General features: G+C 35.4%; 2 protein-coding genes across 2 annotated transcripts; both read right to left on the reverse strand.

The window, feature by feature from the left end:
• Window positions 1-2,087: 2,087 nt before the first annotated feature.
• vhl (von Hippel-Lindau tumor suppressor) lies at window positions 2,088-7,124 on the reverse strand. The gene is made up of 3 exons (XM_056460271.1): window positions 6,801-7,124; window positions 4,666-4,788; window positions 2,088-2,696 (listed from the first exon to the last, which is right to left on the reverse strand). Exons 1-3 carry the CDS (start codon window positions 6,994-6,996, stop codon window positions 2,488-2,490), a joined length of 528 nt encoding a protein of 175 aa, XP_056316246.1. The 5' UTR covers window positions 6,997-7,124; the 3' UTR covers window positions 2,088-2,487.
• Window positions 7,125-9,872: 2,748 nt separating this feature from the next.
• Window positions 9,873-19,402, reverse strand: crbn (cereblon). Its single transcript, XM_056460261.1, has 11 exons — window positions 19,315-19,402; window positions 17,871-17,980; window positions 17,062-17,264; window positions 16,753-16,911; window positions 15,704-15,863; window positions 15,260-15,322; window positions 14,155-14,239; window positions 13,953-14,068; window positions 13,792-13,856; window positions 13,184-13,315; window positions 9,873-10,732 (listed from the first exon to the last, which is right to left on the reverse strand). The coding sequence occupies exons 1-11, from the start codon at window positions 19,385-19,387 to the stop codon at window positions 10,555-10,557; spliced, it is 1,344 nt and encodes a 447-aa protein (XP_056316236.1). The 5' UTR covers window positions 19,388-19,402; the 3' UTR covers window positions 9,873-10,554.
• Window positions 19,403-20,016: the final 614 nt, after the last annotated feature.

Consider the following 20,016-nt stretch of genomic DNA (forward strand, 5'->3'; position numbering starts at 1 on the left):
ATTAACCACATGAGGACTACTAAGTATACTGACATTTATTATATAATGTCTATGTAAGTAGCGTGCAGTGGAAGCATATGTATACACTGATTTGTCTTACAGAATTAATATTTAATTTGTTAATGTATGCAATATAGGAGATGTTTTAGTGGTAAATTATTGTACAGGTCTAAAGTCAATTTCTGTGTAAGGCAATACAATATACAGTAATAAATGACTGTTAATTTTATTAAATTCAAGAACTGTAGATGTTTCCTCATGCCATGTCATCATAGGCCATGTTTGTTTATTGAAGTTATGTTCTTTAATCTTCATGGCTGGTAAAATAATTTACGGCAGGTAAATCTCACTTCATTTGGAGGTGTTGCAAAATATTAGTTTCATTTAAATATTATTTTTGAAACAATGTGATTTAGATGAAGACTTTTAAAAAATCTGAAATTTTATGAACAGGCAAATAAGATAAAGTTCTATAAATATATTGATGTATTGGCTGCGTCCGAAATCGCCTACTACTCAGTAGGTACTGCATTTGAATTTAAGCGTATTACTGTTAGAAAAGTACGTTCTATAAAGTATGAATGGGAGAAGTATGAATGGAATTAGGACGTACTACATCCGCCATTTATCATGGTCACGTGACCTACCTATGTCAGTTGCATTGCTTCACTCCCATTCATGAATTCTCTCGTGGGGCATCATGGGATAGCGCAGCGTGCATGGGATGCGCACTTCGCCGGAAGTAGTAGGTCATCCGGGTATTTCTCGCATACTGATTTTCGAATTCAATGAATTGGAACATACTACTCGGCTCGCATACTGATTTTAGCGTACTATATAGTATGGAAGTATGCTGTTTCAGACACAGCCAATTTGTAACTATGTGGCATGTAGTCACTGTTTATTTACAACAGTATGTTTATACAACAGTTCTGTCTGGTTCTCGAATCTGATTGGCTGATAGCCATGCGATATTGTGTAATATCAGCACTCATACAGCCTCCTCACCCTTCAGGGCATCACACACCGGATGCGCCGCTCGGCGATGCGACACGGCGCGCACATGACAGTTGGAAGTATAGCACACCAGACGTGCACATTCGGATGTTATTTAAATGGAAACTATTCTGATGGCTGTCTGTGAAGAAATAGGAAGTGTCCTGATTAGCTGGGCACGTTGGACAGCCGCCAACTTGCGGCGCCGGTGTGTGTACACTGATAGAAACTGATATGTGTGGCGCGATGCATTGCATCACTGAGCGGCGCGTCAGGTGTGTGACCTTCTTTCTGTATTACTCCGCCCACATAGAGTGACAGCAGATCAATAAACTCACTACAGTTTGACAAATATTGTAGCTGTTGGACAACATAATTTACTTTTGAGGATTTTTAGGTGAGAATGTAGTTGTTTAGATTGCAACTATGCAGTTTAGAAGAATAGTGCCTATTTTAAATATTTATAATTTTTCAGAGACAGCGCGTCGACATCCATCAGCCTGTCATGGAGCAGAGCAAAAACAATGCTCTGACGTTGTCCGTCCACAAAATGGCGAGAGTGGCTGCATAATAAGCCCTTAGAGGAGAAAAGATTGGCGGATTTTCAAACTACAGCTGATCAAAACATTTTAAAATTGATCAGTGACATTCAAAGTCGATCTCTCTCTTTTTTATCTTGCAGTGCTCTATTCATATCATAGTAATTGTAGTGTATTGAGTGTGAGATGGGACACATATCGGTTTTGGAACGGAAGAAAGTAGTTCCTCATACAAAAGTATTTTGAGACTCTCCGTGTTTGATTTTCTTTTTTATATACACAATTATGCCGTCGAACTGTTGTATAAATACACTCGTAGCAGTGCGATATGGCTGTATATCATCACTGGTGGGACACTAAGGCACTCTGCCTACAGCCTCGTGCCAACGCACGCAACCCACCAGTGCCGATATACAGCCATATCGCACTGCTATGAGTGTGATATTGCTCATACAATTAATTTCTATTTGCTTAAGATTGAAATTAATTTTGTGTGTCTATGTAAATCCATATTTGACATTGTGCAAGTGTCTAAAAACATATCAGACATAATAAGTCAGACATAGTTATATTATTAACATAAAATATTTAGTAACCATTATTTATTTACAAATATTAAAACAAATGGAAAGTAATTGAGTTAAAGTATGCAGATAACTGTAATCAACATAAGATACTGTTCTCATCTATTGGTAGGCCAGCCACACAGACAATCCCAAAAGTCCACATTTCCTAATGTTCTTTCTGTGAATTCTCAAGTCTCTGCCTGTCAATGAATCATAACAGCTCTAAAAGCATCAGCTGACATAATTCTGCCTAATGTGTCCGTCTGATTATGAAAGTAGTCCTCTGGTTTGTCAGCACTGTGTATTATACAGCATTATAGTATATAGTTTGTTTTATATGCTGTTGGTTGGTGCACAGGTCTGTTCAGTACATATGCACAGTCCAGTTAATGTTGATGTTTGCGTCTGTTTTGCAGTTCTCTGTTCTCCAGTAACTTCTGCTCCACACGCTGGCTTATGCGTCGTAGATCAGCCTGAATGCTGGGTCTCTGAGCTAGATCCTCTTGAAGGCAGCGGGCGATCTCCAGACGGCCGATATCTTCCCTGCGCACCAACCGTCTCACAACTTGCAGACAGCGATCTCGCAACGTCAGTACTGGTAAACGCAAACACAACATGAAAAGTACATTTTAGATTCAACTCAGATTTGATTTATGAGCTTAATTTTTATTTTGAAGTATTTTACAGTATGTTTGCAAATTGCATTTTTATGCATTTTAAGAAACATCTAACAGTTTAATTTTAGTATCACTGCGAAATGATTGTAGTTTAATTTCTAATTCTGATTTTAGGTTTACTGAAGTAGTTCTGCTGTGTTTTTGTGATATTTAAAAGTTTTTCATTTTTAGTATATAATACAATACAAAACTTTATTGTCAGACTTGCATCTGAAATTTTTCTTGCATAACAGCATGATAAATACTCCTTACAAAGAAACTACGACTAATACAAAAAAAAAATACAAGGACCTTATTCAGCTCCAAGACAGCCTGATGTACAAAACACTTTTTTTAAATTTCAATTTATTAAAACTAGGCACTCTAAATCGACGGTTAGACTTCAATGGTATAAATTCATGATTCAATACATGACTCGAGTTTGAAATGATGTTCCTTGCCAGCTTTGTGAGGTTCTTGTAATACGAACGATTCAAAAATATTTTTCGATGCTCCAAAAGATCTAAGACGACGCAAAAAATTGATTCTTTGTTTTATCTTGTTACACACACTATCAATATTATCTTTCCATTAAGCCTTATTGTCTATTATTACACCCAAATACTTATATTTGTCATCCTGTCAGATGTTTACATTATGTATAACTACAGGGTTTGTACATACATCAGATGTTGTGAATCTCAACACAATTTCCTCTGTTTTTTTTAGGTTAATCACGAAAGCATATTTGTCTCACCGTTACACAAAATTATTCACGCCTTGCTGGTGCAATCTCGTAACTTCTACCTTGCTCAGTAAAGTTATTAATACTGTATCGTCTGAATACATTAAGATGACTTGATTAGATCTGTCTGCATGGCAATCGCTTGTGTACACAGTGAAAAGCAAAGCAGAACTCACACAACCTTGATCTTAAGTTCAAAAGTATCTAAAGTTTTTAAAAGCATTTTAATGATACATTTTGTTGTTCAGGTACATCAAGCCAAACTAAATAAATTAAATTATATTTATATTTGAAAATATAATGATGCATTTTAGATTTTGTTTCAAGAATAAAAATGGATTACTCCTAATATCAGGTGTTGTTTCATAAGGTTAGTTCACCCAAAAATGTTAATCCTGTTATTATTTACTCAGCCTAATATCTTTCCAATCCCCTGAGACCTTTGTTCATCTTTGCAACACAAATTAAGATATTTTAGATGAAATCCAGGAGCTCTCTGACTCTGCATATACAGCAACGGTTCTATGACACTCAAAGTCCAGAAAAGGAACCAAAAACATTGTCAAAACATTGTTGTGTGACTTCAGTGGTTCAACTGTAATCATACAAAGCTGTGTGACCGAAAAAATATAAAAACAACTTTGTCTGTCTATGTCTTCTGCATCAGGTCAGGGTGTACATTTACTACTGGCTATATGACCCTTGTATGTTGCGCTACTGACCCTAATGTAAAATATTTTGTACTGCCAATAGTAAACATGTACTCTGACCTGACATGGAAGACACTGGCGAACAATATAATTTTTAAAGGTTTTTTTGGCACACAAAAGTGTTCTTGGAGCTTCATATTGTTATAGTTGAATCCCTGAATTCACATGGACTGTTTTGACAAGGTTTTTGGTTCCTTTTCTCAACTTTGAACATCACAGCACTCTTGCTGTATATGAAGGAGCTCTCATGTTTAAGCTAAAATATCTTAATGTGTGCTCCAAAGATGAATGAAGGTCTTGGGGGTTTGGATCGACATGAGGCGGAGTAATTAATAACATAATTTTTAGGTTAACTAACCCTTTAAAATGCAGCGCTTATAATTGCAGTTATCACAGTTAATTCAATGTTAGTGCAAGAAGTGTGATTGAAATAAAAGGGTGAAATATGTATACCAGGCAATGTGATCTTGGCATGTGCGACTTGACCATTTTCAAGAGATGCTGGCAAATACATCTCTTTATTGTTGACTACCATTGGATCATCGGTTTCTGCATCCCGAAACATCCATGGATGTCCTGACAGTAACAGGAAAAAGAGCATGATAAAATATCATTAAAACAGGTGATAACGATTTCAGACGCAAAGACGATATTTTAGACTTTTCTTTATTTTTATAGCCACTAAACAAACTAAACTAAAAAGTAAGTGGGTTTGAATCACTCACACTTGGGGTAAGATTTCATATTTAACTGATTCCTTCTGAGACTAACTCAAAAATTTGAGATCAAATGTGTCAAGCTACATGGTAAAGTTGGTTTTACTTTCAAACATTCGTTCATTTAACAGTCTCTATATTGTTTACAAAGCTAATTTGAATATTAGGTCTGAAATCGCAAACAAAACAACATAAGCACCATTTAACTGACTGTGAACTAGGGCTGCACTATATATCGTTTCAGTATCAATATCGCAATGTGCATGTCTGCAATAGTCACATCCCAGGATATGCAATTTTGAGGGATTAAAGTTGATCAGCACAATTGAGAATCCATAAGATTTGTGGAGTCATTGCAAAGTATAACCATAACAGAGTTAAACTTTATCATTTGCATGTGTTTTAAAGGCATTTCAAGAAAGTTTAAAGCATTCGGGCACAAAAATGTACATTTGTAACTTTCATGAAGAACAATTTTACTGAATTATTAATACAATGAAGACCATACAGTGTTATTTTACCTTACAGTATTACATTTCTGTACTCTGGTTGACTCTTTGAACCATAAAGCACTTTACATTTACTTTTTTTTTGCTCTATTATAATTATTCTTGTATGCAATTTGCTTATTATTTTTTTATACTGGATTCACACACTTACAATATCAACCCAATCAAGATTTTTACAAATAGAGCTGGGGAAATTGTACTCATATCGCAATATATAATCGCAGAAAAGCTAAATATCGAAATCTCCAATTTTTTCCAATGTCGTGCCGCCCTACTGTAATCAATGTTGTCATTGACTGCTAATATAATTTCCCTATTTAGAAATCGCAAATATGGTTAAAAGCTGCCTGGGAGAAAGACTTAGGGGCTGAGCTTTCTGAAGACATATGGGATAAATGCCTGGAAATTATACGGTCCTGTTCAGTCAACAGTAGACTTCAGTTGGTCCAATTTAAGGTTGTCCATAGCTTGCATCATAGTAAAGCAAAGTTGCATAAAAGTTTCCCCTTCGTATCGCCATTATGTGACAGGTACAAAGTGACAGAAGACACGACTTCTTGTGCTTTCTGGTTTTGTCCTTTGTTATATACATTTTGGTCAAGCATATTTGATTGGTATTCTAAGGCTTATAGTAAATCTTTACCACCTGATGAAGAACTTCTATTTTCAGATATTCACAACACATTTCTCATCTCCTAGAAGGACTCCAACAGTCTTTGTCTTTAGGTATGATTGTGGCTAAAAGGCTTGTGCTCTGGCATTGGAAGTCATCTTCACCCCCTTCATTTCAAATGTGGATTGTGGACATGATTTTGGTAATACAGATAGACAGACTGACATTTCTGAGGACTCATTCTATTGAAAGATTCTTTAGTGTCTGGGGTTTATTTCTCAAATATCTGGATGAACAAACCAGCCATTCAAATTCTGTAGATTCTTAAGACTTTTAAATCTATTTTATTTATTTTTATTCCCATTTTTTCTGTTGTCACACACAAAACTATGTTTACTTTGTTGATCTGCTCATTTACTCATAAGATTTGTCCGGGAAAGTGCTGAGTGTTTTGCGTGTGTGTGTGTGTGTGTGTGTGTGTGTGTGTGTGTGTGTGTGTGTTCCTCTGTGGTTGTTCTTGAAAAAGTCAATAAAATATAATTATTATCAGAATTCGCAAATAATATATTATTAAAATGATATTTTAAGGAGAATGTCCGAATGTGCAAATATAAAGCCAACTTAAGCTCAATGTTATTTGTTGTTATTTGCATGGTGTAAAACCCTCATTGTTTATCCGTTTCAAAAACGAGTTAAACGCGTAGCAATTTTACCAACTTAATGCAGATAATTCAGTATAATTTCACGAACCCACATAAGTTGTTATTCTTCGTCCGGTGTACGGCTGAATGTTCACATACGGCTGCGGCTCCCCGAGGAAGTTGATCCAGACGGGCTTGACGACGCGCGGGCTGCAGTTACAGAACAGCACGTTGACCTGTATTCGGCTGATCAGAGACCGGACCAGCGGGAGCGGCTGCTGGCCCTCCTGAGAGTCCTGGGGCATCGTCAAAGACAGGACAGTTCCTGCTACTACCGAGTTAGACTAAAGCTCCAACGTTAATCGTATTTTAAAAGCTAAACAAAACATAAATAAACAAACTAGAAATGATCAAGCTCTCCTTTTTAACTATATTAAACACGTTCTAAGCCCTTAAGCAGCAATGATCTGATTTAACCAGAAAAAGAACCCGAGTAGAGAGAAAAGACTGTACGTGACTGTCACACATACGTCCGTGCTGCTGGGTGAGTTTGTTTTGATTGTGTAATCTTGTGAGAGTCGGCGAAGAAGACAGAATCATAACAGCTCCCTCTAGTGCTTTGGTTGGTATTGAAAACGTGTGTGTGTGTGTGTGTGTGTGTGAGAGAGAGAGAGAGACTACTACTTGATATATATGAATAATATGATACATTCAATAATAATATGACATATTGAATAATAATATATTAAATAATAATGATATATTGAATAATATGATATAATATTTTTGTTTAATTATTATATGTATATAGCTTTTTTTTTACTACTATTTACTTTGTTTACTGTGCTTTTTATTATACATGTATGCTCATTTATTTTTAATGTAAACTTCATAAATGCTTTGGCAATACATCTGTAACAATTGTCATGCCAATAAAGCAATTATTGAATTGAATTGACTACTGCTTCTATTTACTGTGTTTTTTATTATATTTGTATGTTCTTTTGTTTAAATGTAAACTTTATAAATGCTTTGGCAATACATTTGACATGTCAATAAAGCAATTATTGAATTGAATTGAGAGAGAGAGAGAGAGAGAGAGAGAGAGAGAGAGAGAGAGAGAGAGAGAGAGAGAGAGAGAGAGAGAGAGAGAGAGAGAGAGAGAGAGAGAGATGGTGTTATTGAGCCAGATCAGTCTCAAAAATAATATATTTACAAAATAAAATATATGCACAGCACAGTTCATGTTTACAAAATCCAATTTGTAAATTCAAAACACAATTCATTAATACAAATTCACAAGTAAAAATCATAAATATTTTCTATTTAATTTGTGTATTTATGGCTTGTTTAATTATGAATTGTGTTTTGAATTCAAAAATTGGATTTGTGTATTTTTGAATCACGTTTTGAATTTCTGAATTAGATTTGTGTATTTTTGAATCGCATTTTGAATTTATAAATTAGATTTGTGTATTTTTGAATTGTGTTTTGAACTTACAAATTGTTTTTTGTAATTGTGCTGTGCATGTATGAATTTTATTCTGTAAATGTATTGTTCTTTAGACTGATCTGGCTCCATATGGCGTGAGTAATTTAAGGTGCGTGTGTATTCGTGTGCAGTGCAAAATAATGTACTTGTAAAAATGTTATATAGTAGTAGTCAGGATATACAACAACTGCCTTTACAAACAGTGGTATTCTGTTGTCCCATAGGCGAGCTGTTATTCAGTAGAATGTTCAAACAATATTTTAAAAATCAAGCGATTTCTCGTTTTTATTAATTATTCCATATTACACACTGTTAGTTTAAATATGTATATATATATATATATATATATATATATATATATATATATATATATATATATATATATTATTTTTTTCTTTAGTGTATGTGGTCAAACTACAGATCTGCTTACAATAAAACAATATTTCTACACTATAAAAAGCAACAAGCTGACTTTTACAGGGTATATAGAAGTTTCAGTAACTCATTCATTCATCCATTTTCTTTTCGGCTTAGTCCCTTTATTAATCTGGGGTCGCCACAGCGGAATGAACTGCCATCTTATCCAGCATTTGTTTTATGCAGCGGATGCCCTTTCAGCCACAACTCATCGCTGGTAAACACATACACACTTATTCACACACACATACACTACGGAAAATTTAGCCTACCCAATTCACCTGTACCGCATGTCTTTGGACTGTGGGGGAAACTGAAGCACCCGGAGGAAACCCACGCGAACGCAAGGAGAACATGCAAACTCCACACAGAAACGCCAACTGACCCAGCCGAGGCTCGAACCAGCAACCTTCTTGCTGTGAGGGGACAGCACTACCTACTGCGCCACTGCGTCGCCAGTCTCAGTAACTATTACAATAAATAAACCACAGATAAAACAGAAAAAAGTAATAAACCATGGTAATCCGATATTGATCATGGTTTTGCTACACTAGCCATAGATTAACCATGCAAATAGTAATCAATAAGAATGTTACCTAATGAGACCCTAGGGTAAACTGTTACCTCATCATTACAAGTCACTTTCGTTACGTTAATTAATAAAAATAATTATTTGCTGTTAGCTTAGGCTCATTAAATAACATTAACATATACAACTTTAATATTTTATTAGTAGATGTTGAACTAAGATTCATCAAGGTCAATCAATTCTTGTAATAAGTTGATAATAACATTCCCTTTCTTAACATATCAATTATGCGTGAAATTTCTTTACAAATGACACACACTCTTGACGTTTCAGAAGCGGTTTATTGGCAAGAATTTATCAGTACTGAACAGTTTGTAATCTCTTGAACATCACAGATATGCAATTCAGTTTGTTTTCTTATTACAGCTACTTAACTGACTAGCTGAGAAAGTACACGTGTGCTGATTCTCTGAATAAAAGTCTATTTTGCACTCCATTTCATGAACATGTCAACAGAATATTTATACTTTTAGTATTTCCCAAGGCAGACTGTAAAAACCAATCGCTTTCTTATGTACACACACATCTATTTTTGTCTCTCGACTCAACAAATGCATCATATCATAATTCAATGAAATGGTATCCAAAATAAATGAATGATAAAGAATGAAGCAACCCTAAAAAAAACGAAGAAATACAAAACATCTTTGAGACTGCTCTTGATATAAGTCCAAATAATATTTCCTTTAGTCGTCACCTGCCAATTTTACCCAGGAGTTTTGTGCCCAGAATATCCGAAGCAAAAACATGGGGCATCGCATGTGGAAAATGATTTAATTCAAGAAGTTTAGACCTTGATTTGCAGGCGTACTGTAATTATCTGAGGTACACATGATTAAGTCCCTAAAGTCATGTGGGCTCCAAAAAAAATGACTAAATGAGATCGTCACACTTTGGTGCTAGAGATTTATCCCTATTTGAACACAATACTTATTTTATAAACATCCAAACTAGATGAAATCTCACTTAAAGAGCGTCAACGACAGCTATCTAGACAGTAATAAAGAAGAAAAGACTGCTAGACTGTAAATTAAGTGCATTACAACAGATTGTAATATCTTAAAGAGCTCGTCTGGTATGATATTGCACGTATCAGGCTGTCATTTACACAGCATAAGGTGTGTGAAGGCAACAACTTGTCTTCTGTTGTTCTTTCCTCTCCTTTATCTTATGCTTCCCTGTCGTTTCTTTCCTTTCCCTGTTCATGCACACATCTACACATATGAAGTCACGTTTGCTCTCTCTCTCTCTTTCGGGGGAGGTTTTGGAGTCTCGTGTTTTAGGAGTGATAGAGGAGACCCCTTGTGGAGCATATGCTTGTGGGCTTCAGGGTTAAAGGTCGTAGGTTATCCTGGGATCATCAAGTCACAGGCACAGCAAACGTGAGCCCTCTACACCCTCTTCGCCTTGTGGGATTGTTGGTAACAGAGCAGAACGTGTCAAACCCCAGAACCGAGGAGGACTGAGATCCTTTTTGACCGCAGAGAACTTCCAGCCCATGTGAGAGCCGCAGGTTCTGCACTGAGCAATTGTCCACGCATACCTGAGCAAAGAAACACACTAAATCAAAATAATTATAAATATGAACAATATCACACGAGTAGCAGTGCACTATGGCTGTGTATCGGCACTAGTGGGAGGTGTGCGTTGGCCTTAGTGTCTTACCAGTGACGATATATGGCCACATCGCATTGTTATGAGTGTGATATTGCGTTTATACAACAGTTCGACAGCATAATCATGTATATAAAAAAGAAAATCAAACTAAGTGTAAAAATCCTTTTGTATGAGGAACTACTTTCTTCCACCAGTCATTCAAATCTGCAGCTGATGTCAGAACAGCAGAAACCGTTGTTACTTCACTAATGTCACTTTAGACCGAGTATTTGACGCGTGGTCTCTCAGAAATTATAAATATTTAAAATAGGCACTATCCTTATAAATAAACTGCATAGCTGCAATCTAAACAAACAGATTCTTGACTAAAAAAGCCTTAAAAGACCATGTGGGGAGTAATGCACAAGGGTGAAGGTAGAAGAGGTTGTACAAGTGCTTTTTTTACAGAAAATTGCACGGCTATCAGTCTATCAGATTTAAGAACCAGACAGAACTGTTGTATAAATACAGTTGAAGTCAGAATTAATAGCCCCCCTAAATTATTAGCCCCTGTTTATTTTTTCCCCCAATTTCTGTTTAGTGGAGAGATTTTTTCAGCACATTTCTAAACATAATAATTTTAATAACTCATTTCTAATAACTGATTTATTTTATCTTTGTCATGATGACAGTAAATAATATTTGACTAGATATTTTTCAAGACTCTTCTATACAGCTTAAAGTGACATTTAAAGGCTTAACTGGGTTAATTAGGCTAACTAGGCAGGTTAGGGTAATTTAGGCAAGTTATTGTATAATGATGGTTTGTTCTGTAGACTATTGAAAAAAAATTGTTTAAAGGGGCTAATAATTTTGACCTTAAATGTTTCATAAAAAAAAATTGTAAAACTGCTTTTATTCTAGCAGAAATAAAACAAATAAGACTTTCTCCAGAAGGACAAATATTATCATACATACTGTGAAAATGTCCTTGCTCTGTTAAACAACATTTGGGAAATATTTAAAAAAGAAAAAAAATTGAAAGGGGGGTAATAATTCTGACTTTAACTGTATGTATAAAATAAAAACCACTAAAACAGTGTTCTATATTTTGTTCATTTATGTACTTACATTATCACAAATGTTTCGAAGAATGTTAAAATACAGAGATTTTTAGAGAGCAATTTTAACTAATGACATGGTGCCTGTCCTGTGTTTCCTTGCTAATGATGCCATACATCACTGATTTTTAGACCTTATTCCTGACGTACAAGCGGGTGGAGCTGTTGGAATCTTTTTGGCTTGAGACTTCCAGTCTAATTCACTTCCACTGATGTTTAGATGTAAAAACAGCTTGTTATGCTTCTTTATCTTCAAAACTGACATTGTCTTATTATATTGTTCTCCTTTTTAAGTAGAATCATGAACACACTTGTTTGTAGAGAAAGTAGTTTGACAGTTTTCTACCTTTTATTATTCCTAGTTATTTCTCCCATAGGCAACTGAATAAGAAGTTCTAAAACAATCGCAAAAACGAACGCACGTCCTCATTGAAGAATAAGGTCCATAGAAAACACAAAAAGGCTTTAAAATGTTGTGCGTTTTATTCGACTAAAGAGCCGCATTATGACAGAACTTAAAAATGTATTTAGTATGATAAAACAACACTAATCCTTCTCCATGTATCATCCAGAAACTGTTGACTGTGGCAGAATAAAAGCTCTGCTTTATACTACCATGATAATAGGTTTTGATTATTTTGGCTTATCCACTCCCATGAATCCACACTCTGTCATGATATCAAACTACGCTTTGTTTGTTTTGAATACGCATCCCCTAGTGGCAATAGAATTATATGCTGTGCATTTAAACTGGTAGTGAGTGAATAGTGTAAAATACAGATGTAAACAGCGTGTTAAAAAAATTGTTTTCCACTTTTAGAAGCAGCTGAAAATACAATTATTGCTTTTTTTATTGTGAACGCTCATGTGGCCGAACGTGTCAAAACATTTTGCCTGTTAGCCTAATTTTTAATCATTATGGGAATTCTTGTAAGAAAGTACATCAAAAACAAAGTATTCATATTGTGCTGTAGTAAAACACACAAATTACATTTAATATCGTAGCTGTCATCGTAGTTTCATTAGCTTGTTTTACGACTTGTGTGATGTGGTTTGTTTATTCAGTAGATGATGTAAAACATGAAATAAGAAAAAAAACAGCTCAATGAAATCTGATCTGTTCACAACGGATGAATTCAAACCCATGTTTATCATCAGTTGTACACAAATGAGTCTGAGCTAACCACTTGTGATCAGATCACTAAAATTGCCTGTTAATACCAGGTGCCAAATGACCAAAAACCTATTTTTGAACATGCAAAAGCATTAAAACTTACCCTGGAAACCAACTATGCAATGTGGAAGGTCGTCCAATCAGGTTGAGGTTGCTGGCCTTGTAGACAGTAAGCGTCTCATGAACATAACCATGTGGATTCACATATGCTGCCATTGGCCCATACAGAGACAGACTAAAAATAGAGTAGAGATTTATGAGTAGCCGCTACCATTTCAATCCTGAAGGGATAGTTCACACAAAAATCCAAAGTCTGTTATCCCTTGTTTAACAGCAGCTTTTTCCAGCCTTTTGAATCTTATAAATCACAATAAACTGGAGGTAGGGAAGGTTGTCATTTCATCAGAAAACATAGATACTGTATGACATTTTGAAAACATATTGAAAAATAGGAATTAATCATTCCAAAACAAGATCAAGAACATGCATTTATAAATTAAAAGCTGAAATTTAACCTCACGCTGACTTTAATGGGTCATCTGAAGTTTTATTGTGCTCTATTTACCTCACTAGAATCAAACTGTACATCAGAATAAATGAAATGATGATACAACGATTTCATTTATCTAGCCTTATATTGCTCATTGTTATTTTACATAGAACTACCATTTAAAATTCAGTTCTCAGCATTTTTAAAAATCATTGTCTGACCTGAAGATCTCATTCTTGCTGGTTATCTCAGTATCCTGACACTGTTTACAGCAGAGAGAAGTGCACTGTAAAAACACATGAAATATATAAATATTACATTTCCCCTATATTACAACTTCTAGACAACACTTATAAACAAAGGCAACGATACACATACACACCCTGTCCATGATGTCCAGCTCACAGCGCAGTCTCTGGATGGCACTGCCAATCTTCAGTAGCTGTAGTCGTAGAGCATCATCTATTGGTAGGCACGCGGCCACCCTGTATGAGAAATCTGCAGAGGAGATAGAGAGAGATACCTGCTAAACGCAGTACTTTCTAAATGCCTGAAATGTCTTTGGCCTTGCACCCAGTCTGCACCTGTGGGATTTGTAGGCAGGGACTCGTCTTTCAGGTTTTCATCCCATTCGTGCAGTTGTTTCTTAACTCTGCTCATGAGCGTTTTCTGGGGAGAAATACATTTGCAAAACAATGATAAAAGGTTGATATGAAAATGTTGAGAATAATTTAGCTGATATTGACCCTTTTCACATTTCCAGGTTTCTCAGTAGCGGAAGTCGTCATAGCTGGGAAAATTTTAGAGTGCAGTAAATGGGAGAAAACAACAAATATTTTTTTACAATATTATTTTCTCAAATAATAAAAGAAAAGCTTCACGATAATGTTATAAAGACTTTCAGAAAAAGGAAAAAAAAATGTTGTGAGACTGATGAAGGCAGCCTGAGGAGAGAATACTGTCAAATTCACTGTCCTGTCCCACAGACGCATAAGCGGCAATTATTTTTTGGTCATTTTAAGCAAAGGTGATATAATACATACATAAATACATATAATTGTTCATACGTTTAAAATAAAATCCATTTATTAAAAACTTTCAAGCATTTAATATCCTGATGACCATCAAACACGTCAAAGCAGGCTTGTGAAAAGGGTCCATTGTACATTTGAAAGATTTTTTTAAAATATCATTTTTATTTCTAATAAATAAAATGATTTCCAGTGAAATTAATGCAACTATCTTTCCAGACTTACTCTGTAAAAGATGCATTCGTAAAGTAAAATGTATCATTTGTGACCCTGAACCATAAAACCAGTCATAACAGTAAATTTTAGCAAAATAAGATTTATACATCATCTGAAAGGTGAATAAATACAAATAAAAAATCTATCATCATAATAATAAGAAATGTGTTTTAAAAAATCTAAATATTGAAAACACTGCCTTTAAAAGATATGCAAATTAAGTTCTTATTAAAATTAAGTTCAGATTTATTTATGGTAGGACATTTACAAAATGTGCTAAAACAACATTATTTATGCTTAATATTCTAATCATTTCCGGCATAAAATTATATTTTTTAAAACTTTGAACCATACAATGTATGTTTGGCTATTTCCACAAATATACCTGTGCAACAAAAGCCTGGTTTTGACAATAAAATGTATGATAAGAGGTTGAACGTACCGAATCATAAAGGGCATAAACCCAAGGAGGCCATGAGGTCATACTTGCACAAGGGAGCTTTTTCTGTAAAATAAAGTGAGAAGATGATTTAAAAAATTTTACAATTACGATGTTTACAATAACTTTTGATAGAATACAAAGCCAATATTATGATATAGCAAAACAACTACTTCAAGGCAGTGGTTCTCAACCTTTTCAGACTGCTTTCTTTCTATAAACTCATGTGTTAATATACGCTTAATAAACCACAAAGAGTATTTTTATGCATTTAACTAATTTTCTTTGTTTTAATATAGAAATAATACTAATTACATAATATAATGTTCTATAAATAACTATTATTGTCAATAATAATGACGTTGTGCAGGTCCCTTGGAAGTTTGCTAAGCTCTTCTTATGGTTGAGAAGCACTGATCTGGACTTGTGTCCTATAATATCCATCACCTGTCTATAGTTCTGGCTGCACCGCTTCTGTGGTGGTGGTGTTGTTTGTGTGTGTTTGGTCTGTGGCAAGTGTGTTTGCAAGCGTGGCAGGAACTGCAGTTCACATAAAGGGTCTGGCAGAATCCTCTCAGGTAAAATCTGTACTTTAGCCTGACGAATCCTACAGAAAAACAACCAGATTTGAGTATGGCAGCAGGGCTGTGTAATATGTCAATATAAATCATACAGATAAATTAAAAAGTCTATAATTTCATATTATGCTCTATCATTTATTTGTTTATTGTTTATGATAAGACTGGCAGAAACATGCAGGCAGAAACATGAATAACAGCATGGTGAAAAAGTTGAGGGCAGACGTAGGTAGTGCTGTCGCCTCACAGCAAGAAGGTCATTGGTTCGAGTCTCGGCTGGGTCAGTTGGTGTGTGTGGAGTTTGCATGTTCTCACTGCGTTCGCGTATGTTTCTTCAGGGTGCTCCGGTTTCCCCCACAGTCCAAAGACATGCGGTATAGGTGAATTGAGTAGGCTAAATTGTCCGTAGTGTATGAGTGTGGATGGATGTTTCCCAGAGATGGGTTGCAGCTGGAAGGGCATCCGCTGCATAAAACATGTGCTGGATAAGTTGGCGGTTCATTCCGCTGTGGTGACCCCAAATTAATAAAGGGACTAAGCCGAAAAGAAAATGAATGAAATGGTTGAAAAGTTTGAAAGTTAAATGTTTATGTTTTGCATTTTATTTAGCAATATATTATGTTGGGCGTGTAAACATTAGTTTTTGGAAGGTATTTTAGATTTTATTTAAATTTCTTTTTTTATTTTTCTACAACCTTAATCAAACATTTGCCCTTAATTTCTAAATAAAGTGAGAAATAAAATCACAAATGAATAAATGCATTTTTGTGTACGTACTTTAAAATGTAAAAACAATTCTGATATATATCGTAATCAGGATATGAGATGACTTTATATCATGATAAAAAATTGTTGTCATATCACACAGCCCTATATCACAGTGTTTTTAATTTTTTTAAAATCATTATTAAAGAATACCCGTCTGCTTGTGTGCGTATGTCATGCACTCTGAAGCGTTGTCGTCCGACAGCTTTAATCTTCACTGTCTCTATGCCATACTCCTGCTCTTCACGAAATGCATATATTTCTGCAGTCGTCCCAAACTCGGCCTTCGTCTCCGTTCCACTCGGATCAGGGCTGAGAAAGAGACAGAAACCAGATCAAACTAAAACGAGGATGTATAAAAGTATGGGCTATTAATAAATCTTCTCTGCAATCTGCTTTGATAATGTTCTTGAAGAAGAATGTGAAGTGGTTATAATTCTGTACCCTGCTTGTTGTTAGTACCTGTGTGCAAGCACTGCAAACGTGCGGTCCTGGCTTACGAGGTTGCGAAACATGCTGACCTCCTGTGGTCGGAAAAGTTGCAAAGGCAGTGTCTGACCCGGGATCAAAATGAGAGCCACATGGGGAAGAACCGGCAGATTTTGCACACTGTCCTCATCATGCAGGGTACGGCCGTGAAACTCCTCCATATCTGAGCCAAGATACTTCATAATCCAAACAAACAAGTGTTTATGCCTTATTTACATTTCAACAGATAAGGATTTAGTATATAGCAAATATTTTGAGGATAAACTAAAATAAAAAAGGCTATTATGTCCTGTGTGCCTGCATCCATGAAAAAAACATCATTTTCTCATAATAAATATTTGAATTTACTTCAGAATTTAACCTCATTTCAATAACGTTTAAGGTGCACAGTGAAATTTGCAGACTTCATTTATGATATTAAAAAAGCATATTGGGGCATTCTAGTTCAGATTAGATTAGATTCAACTTTATTGTCAGTTAACATGTATAAATACAAGGCAACTAAATGCAGTTTAGGTCTATTTAAAACATGATTTTACTCTTTCATAGCCTATAGATCAATAGTCTCAATCTCAATTCCTGGAGAGCCGCAGCTCTGCAGCTTAGCTCCAACCACCTCCAACTCACACCTGCTTAATAATAGTCTCTAGTAGTCTTAAACACCTTGATTAGTTGGATCAGCTGTGTTTGATTAGGGTTGGAGCTATTGTGAAGAGCTGCGGCCCTCCAGGAATTAAGTTTGAGATCTATGCTATAGATCATAACAGACAGATGATACTTACAGCATGTGAAGTTGGCAGACTCGTGTCAAAGTTTATAATACTTGGCTTTTCCCCATCCTCTCCATCTCTGTCCTCTGTCTCCATGTCATCCTCCTCTTCCTCTTCATTCTCTGTGGAAAAACAGAAACACAGATATTATGATTAGAAAATGCTTTACTCATGTTTCAATTGTACTTTTGTTTTCTCAACAGTATACTACCTGACAAAAGTCTTGTTACCTATCTAAGTTTTAGGAACAACAAATTATAACTTGACTTCTTGTTGATCATTTTGTATCAGAAGTGGCTTAAATGAAAGGGAAAATCCTCTGTATTACGTTTATTTTACCAAAATTACTATAATTATTTAATTAGGACAGTAAGGTCTGACTTTGCTAAGATAAAAGTCTCGTCACTTAATAGAAATATGTACAATATAGAAAATAAAGTCATGGTGCAGTGGAAGAAGAATTAATATTCATACATCTCTGCAATGACTCAAATAACTCATGAATAAAGTCAAGGAATGGCAAAGAAAGCGCTCTTGCAGGACTCTCAGAGTTCATCAAGATTCTGTGGATTCATCCTCAATGCCTCCTCCATCTTACCCCAGACATGCTCAATATCATCTTACCTTATTCATGCTCAATAATGTTCATATTTAGTGACTGGGCTGGCCAATCCTGGAGCACTTTGACCTTCTTTGTTTTCAGGAACTTTGGTGTGAAGGCTGAAGTATGAGAAGGAGCACTATCCTGCTGAAGAATTTCCACTCTCCTGTGGTTTATAATGTAATGGGCAGAACAAATGTCTTTATACCTCAGGTTGTTGATGTTGCCATCCACTCTACAGATCTCTAGCGCACCCCTATACTGAATGTAACCCCAAACCATCATTTTTCCTTATCCAAACTTGACTGATTTCTGTGAGAATCTTGGGTTCATGGTGGTTCCAATAGGTCTTTTGCAGTGTTTGTGATGATTGTGATGCAGTTCAACAGATGATTCATCTGAAAAATCTACCTTCTGCCACTTTTCCGCTTGATCAACTAGAAGTTGTTATCTGTTGCTCTTACAACTGGGATCAATGACAAGACTTTTGTCATGTAGTGTATACATTACAACCTGTTTCAACTTTCGATTTCCATTATTAATCAAGAACAGGGCTAACATTTTAATACTAATAAAACAGTAAACCAACAAAATGCGTGAACACGTCAAAAAACTTTGTAGTCATTTTTACAACAGCTACAAAACCTGTATGAAAAATATATATTTGCTGCTTTTTGTGCATTAGCAGGTGTATACAGAGACACTTTCAGTTTGAAAAGGAAGCTCGTCATCTGTCATGCATGGAGACAGCTGCGGATTTGTAAATGTCTGCAAGAATCTCACGTTTCTGAGGAAGACATTAAAAAGCCAAGCTTTTGATACTGCAATAATGTGGAAATTAAAAGACAAACGTGCCTGGCAGGAGCTGTAGCTGGTTCCCCATTTCGTCGTTAATGTTGTTGTCACCTCCGCCCCTCTCAGCAGCCATAGCCGTGTGTTTACAATCCGCTCCGAACAAGCGCAGCTCCACCGTGAACAGACACGCGGGAAAAACACACAGCGCCCTCGTGTGAGCGGGTGTTCGCGGTGTAATGACTCTTTTGATTCGTCACAGAGAGTCGAATCTTTTGAGTTGGTTCACTTTCTATGGGTTCACTAAAAGATGATCTTTTTGTGCTCAGGTGAACGACATCACAATAATTATTTTAACAGATGACAGAAAGAACATATAAAATGCTTGAATAAATGGAAAACAATAGCCAATAGCTAAACTTAATTAATGAAATAAACAGGAATAAAATAAATAATCATTAGATAAAAGGAAAAAGCATCAATTAACTACACACACACACACACACACACACACACACACACACACACACACACATATATATATATATATGTCGTATATATACATATATATATCGTATGTATATATCGTATATATACATACGATACATTCCGAGTAATATGGGATGGAATGAACGAATTTTTAAGTGAGTTGTTCACGGCCGAGTAAAATTAGAAATGTAAAAATATACATATTAATTTAGAATCTAATCTAGAATGGGGTTTTCATTTTACAAGAGACAATATCTATTTTATGATATGTTTACG

The sequence above is a fragment of the Danio aesculapii genome, chromosome 6 (genome assembly GCF_903798145.1).
Source record: "Danio aesculapii chromosome 6, fDanAes4.1, whole genome shotgun sequence".
Lineage (NCBI taxonomy): Eukaryota > Metazoa > Chordata > Actinopteri > Cypriniformes > Danionidae > Danio > Danio aesculapii.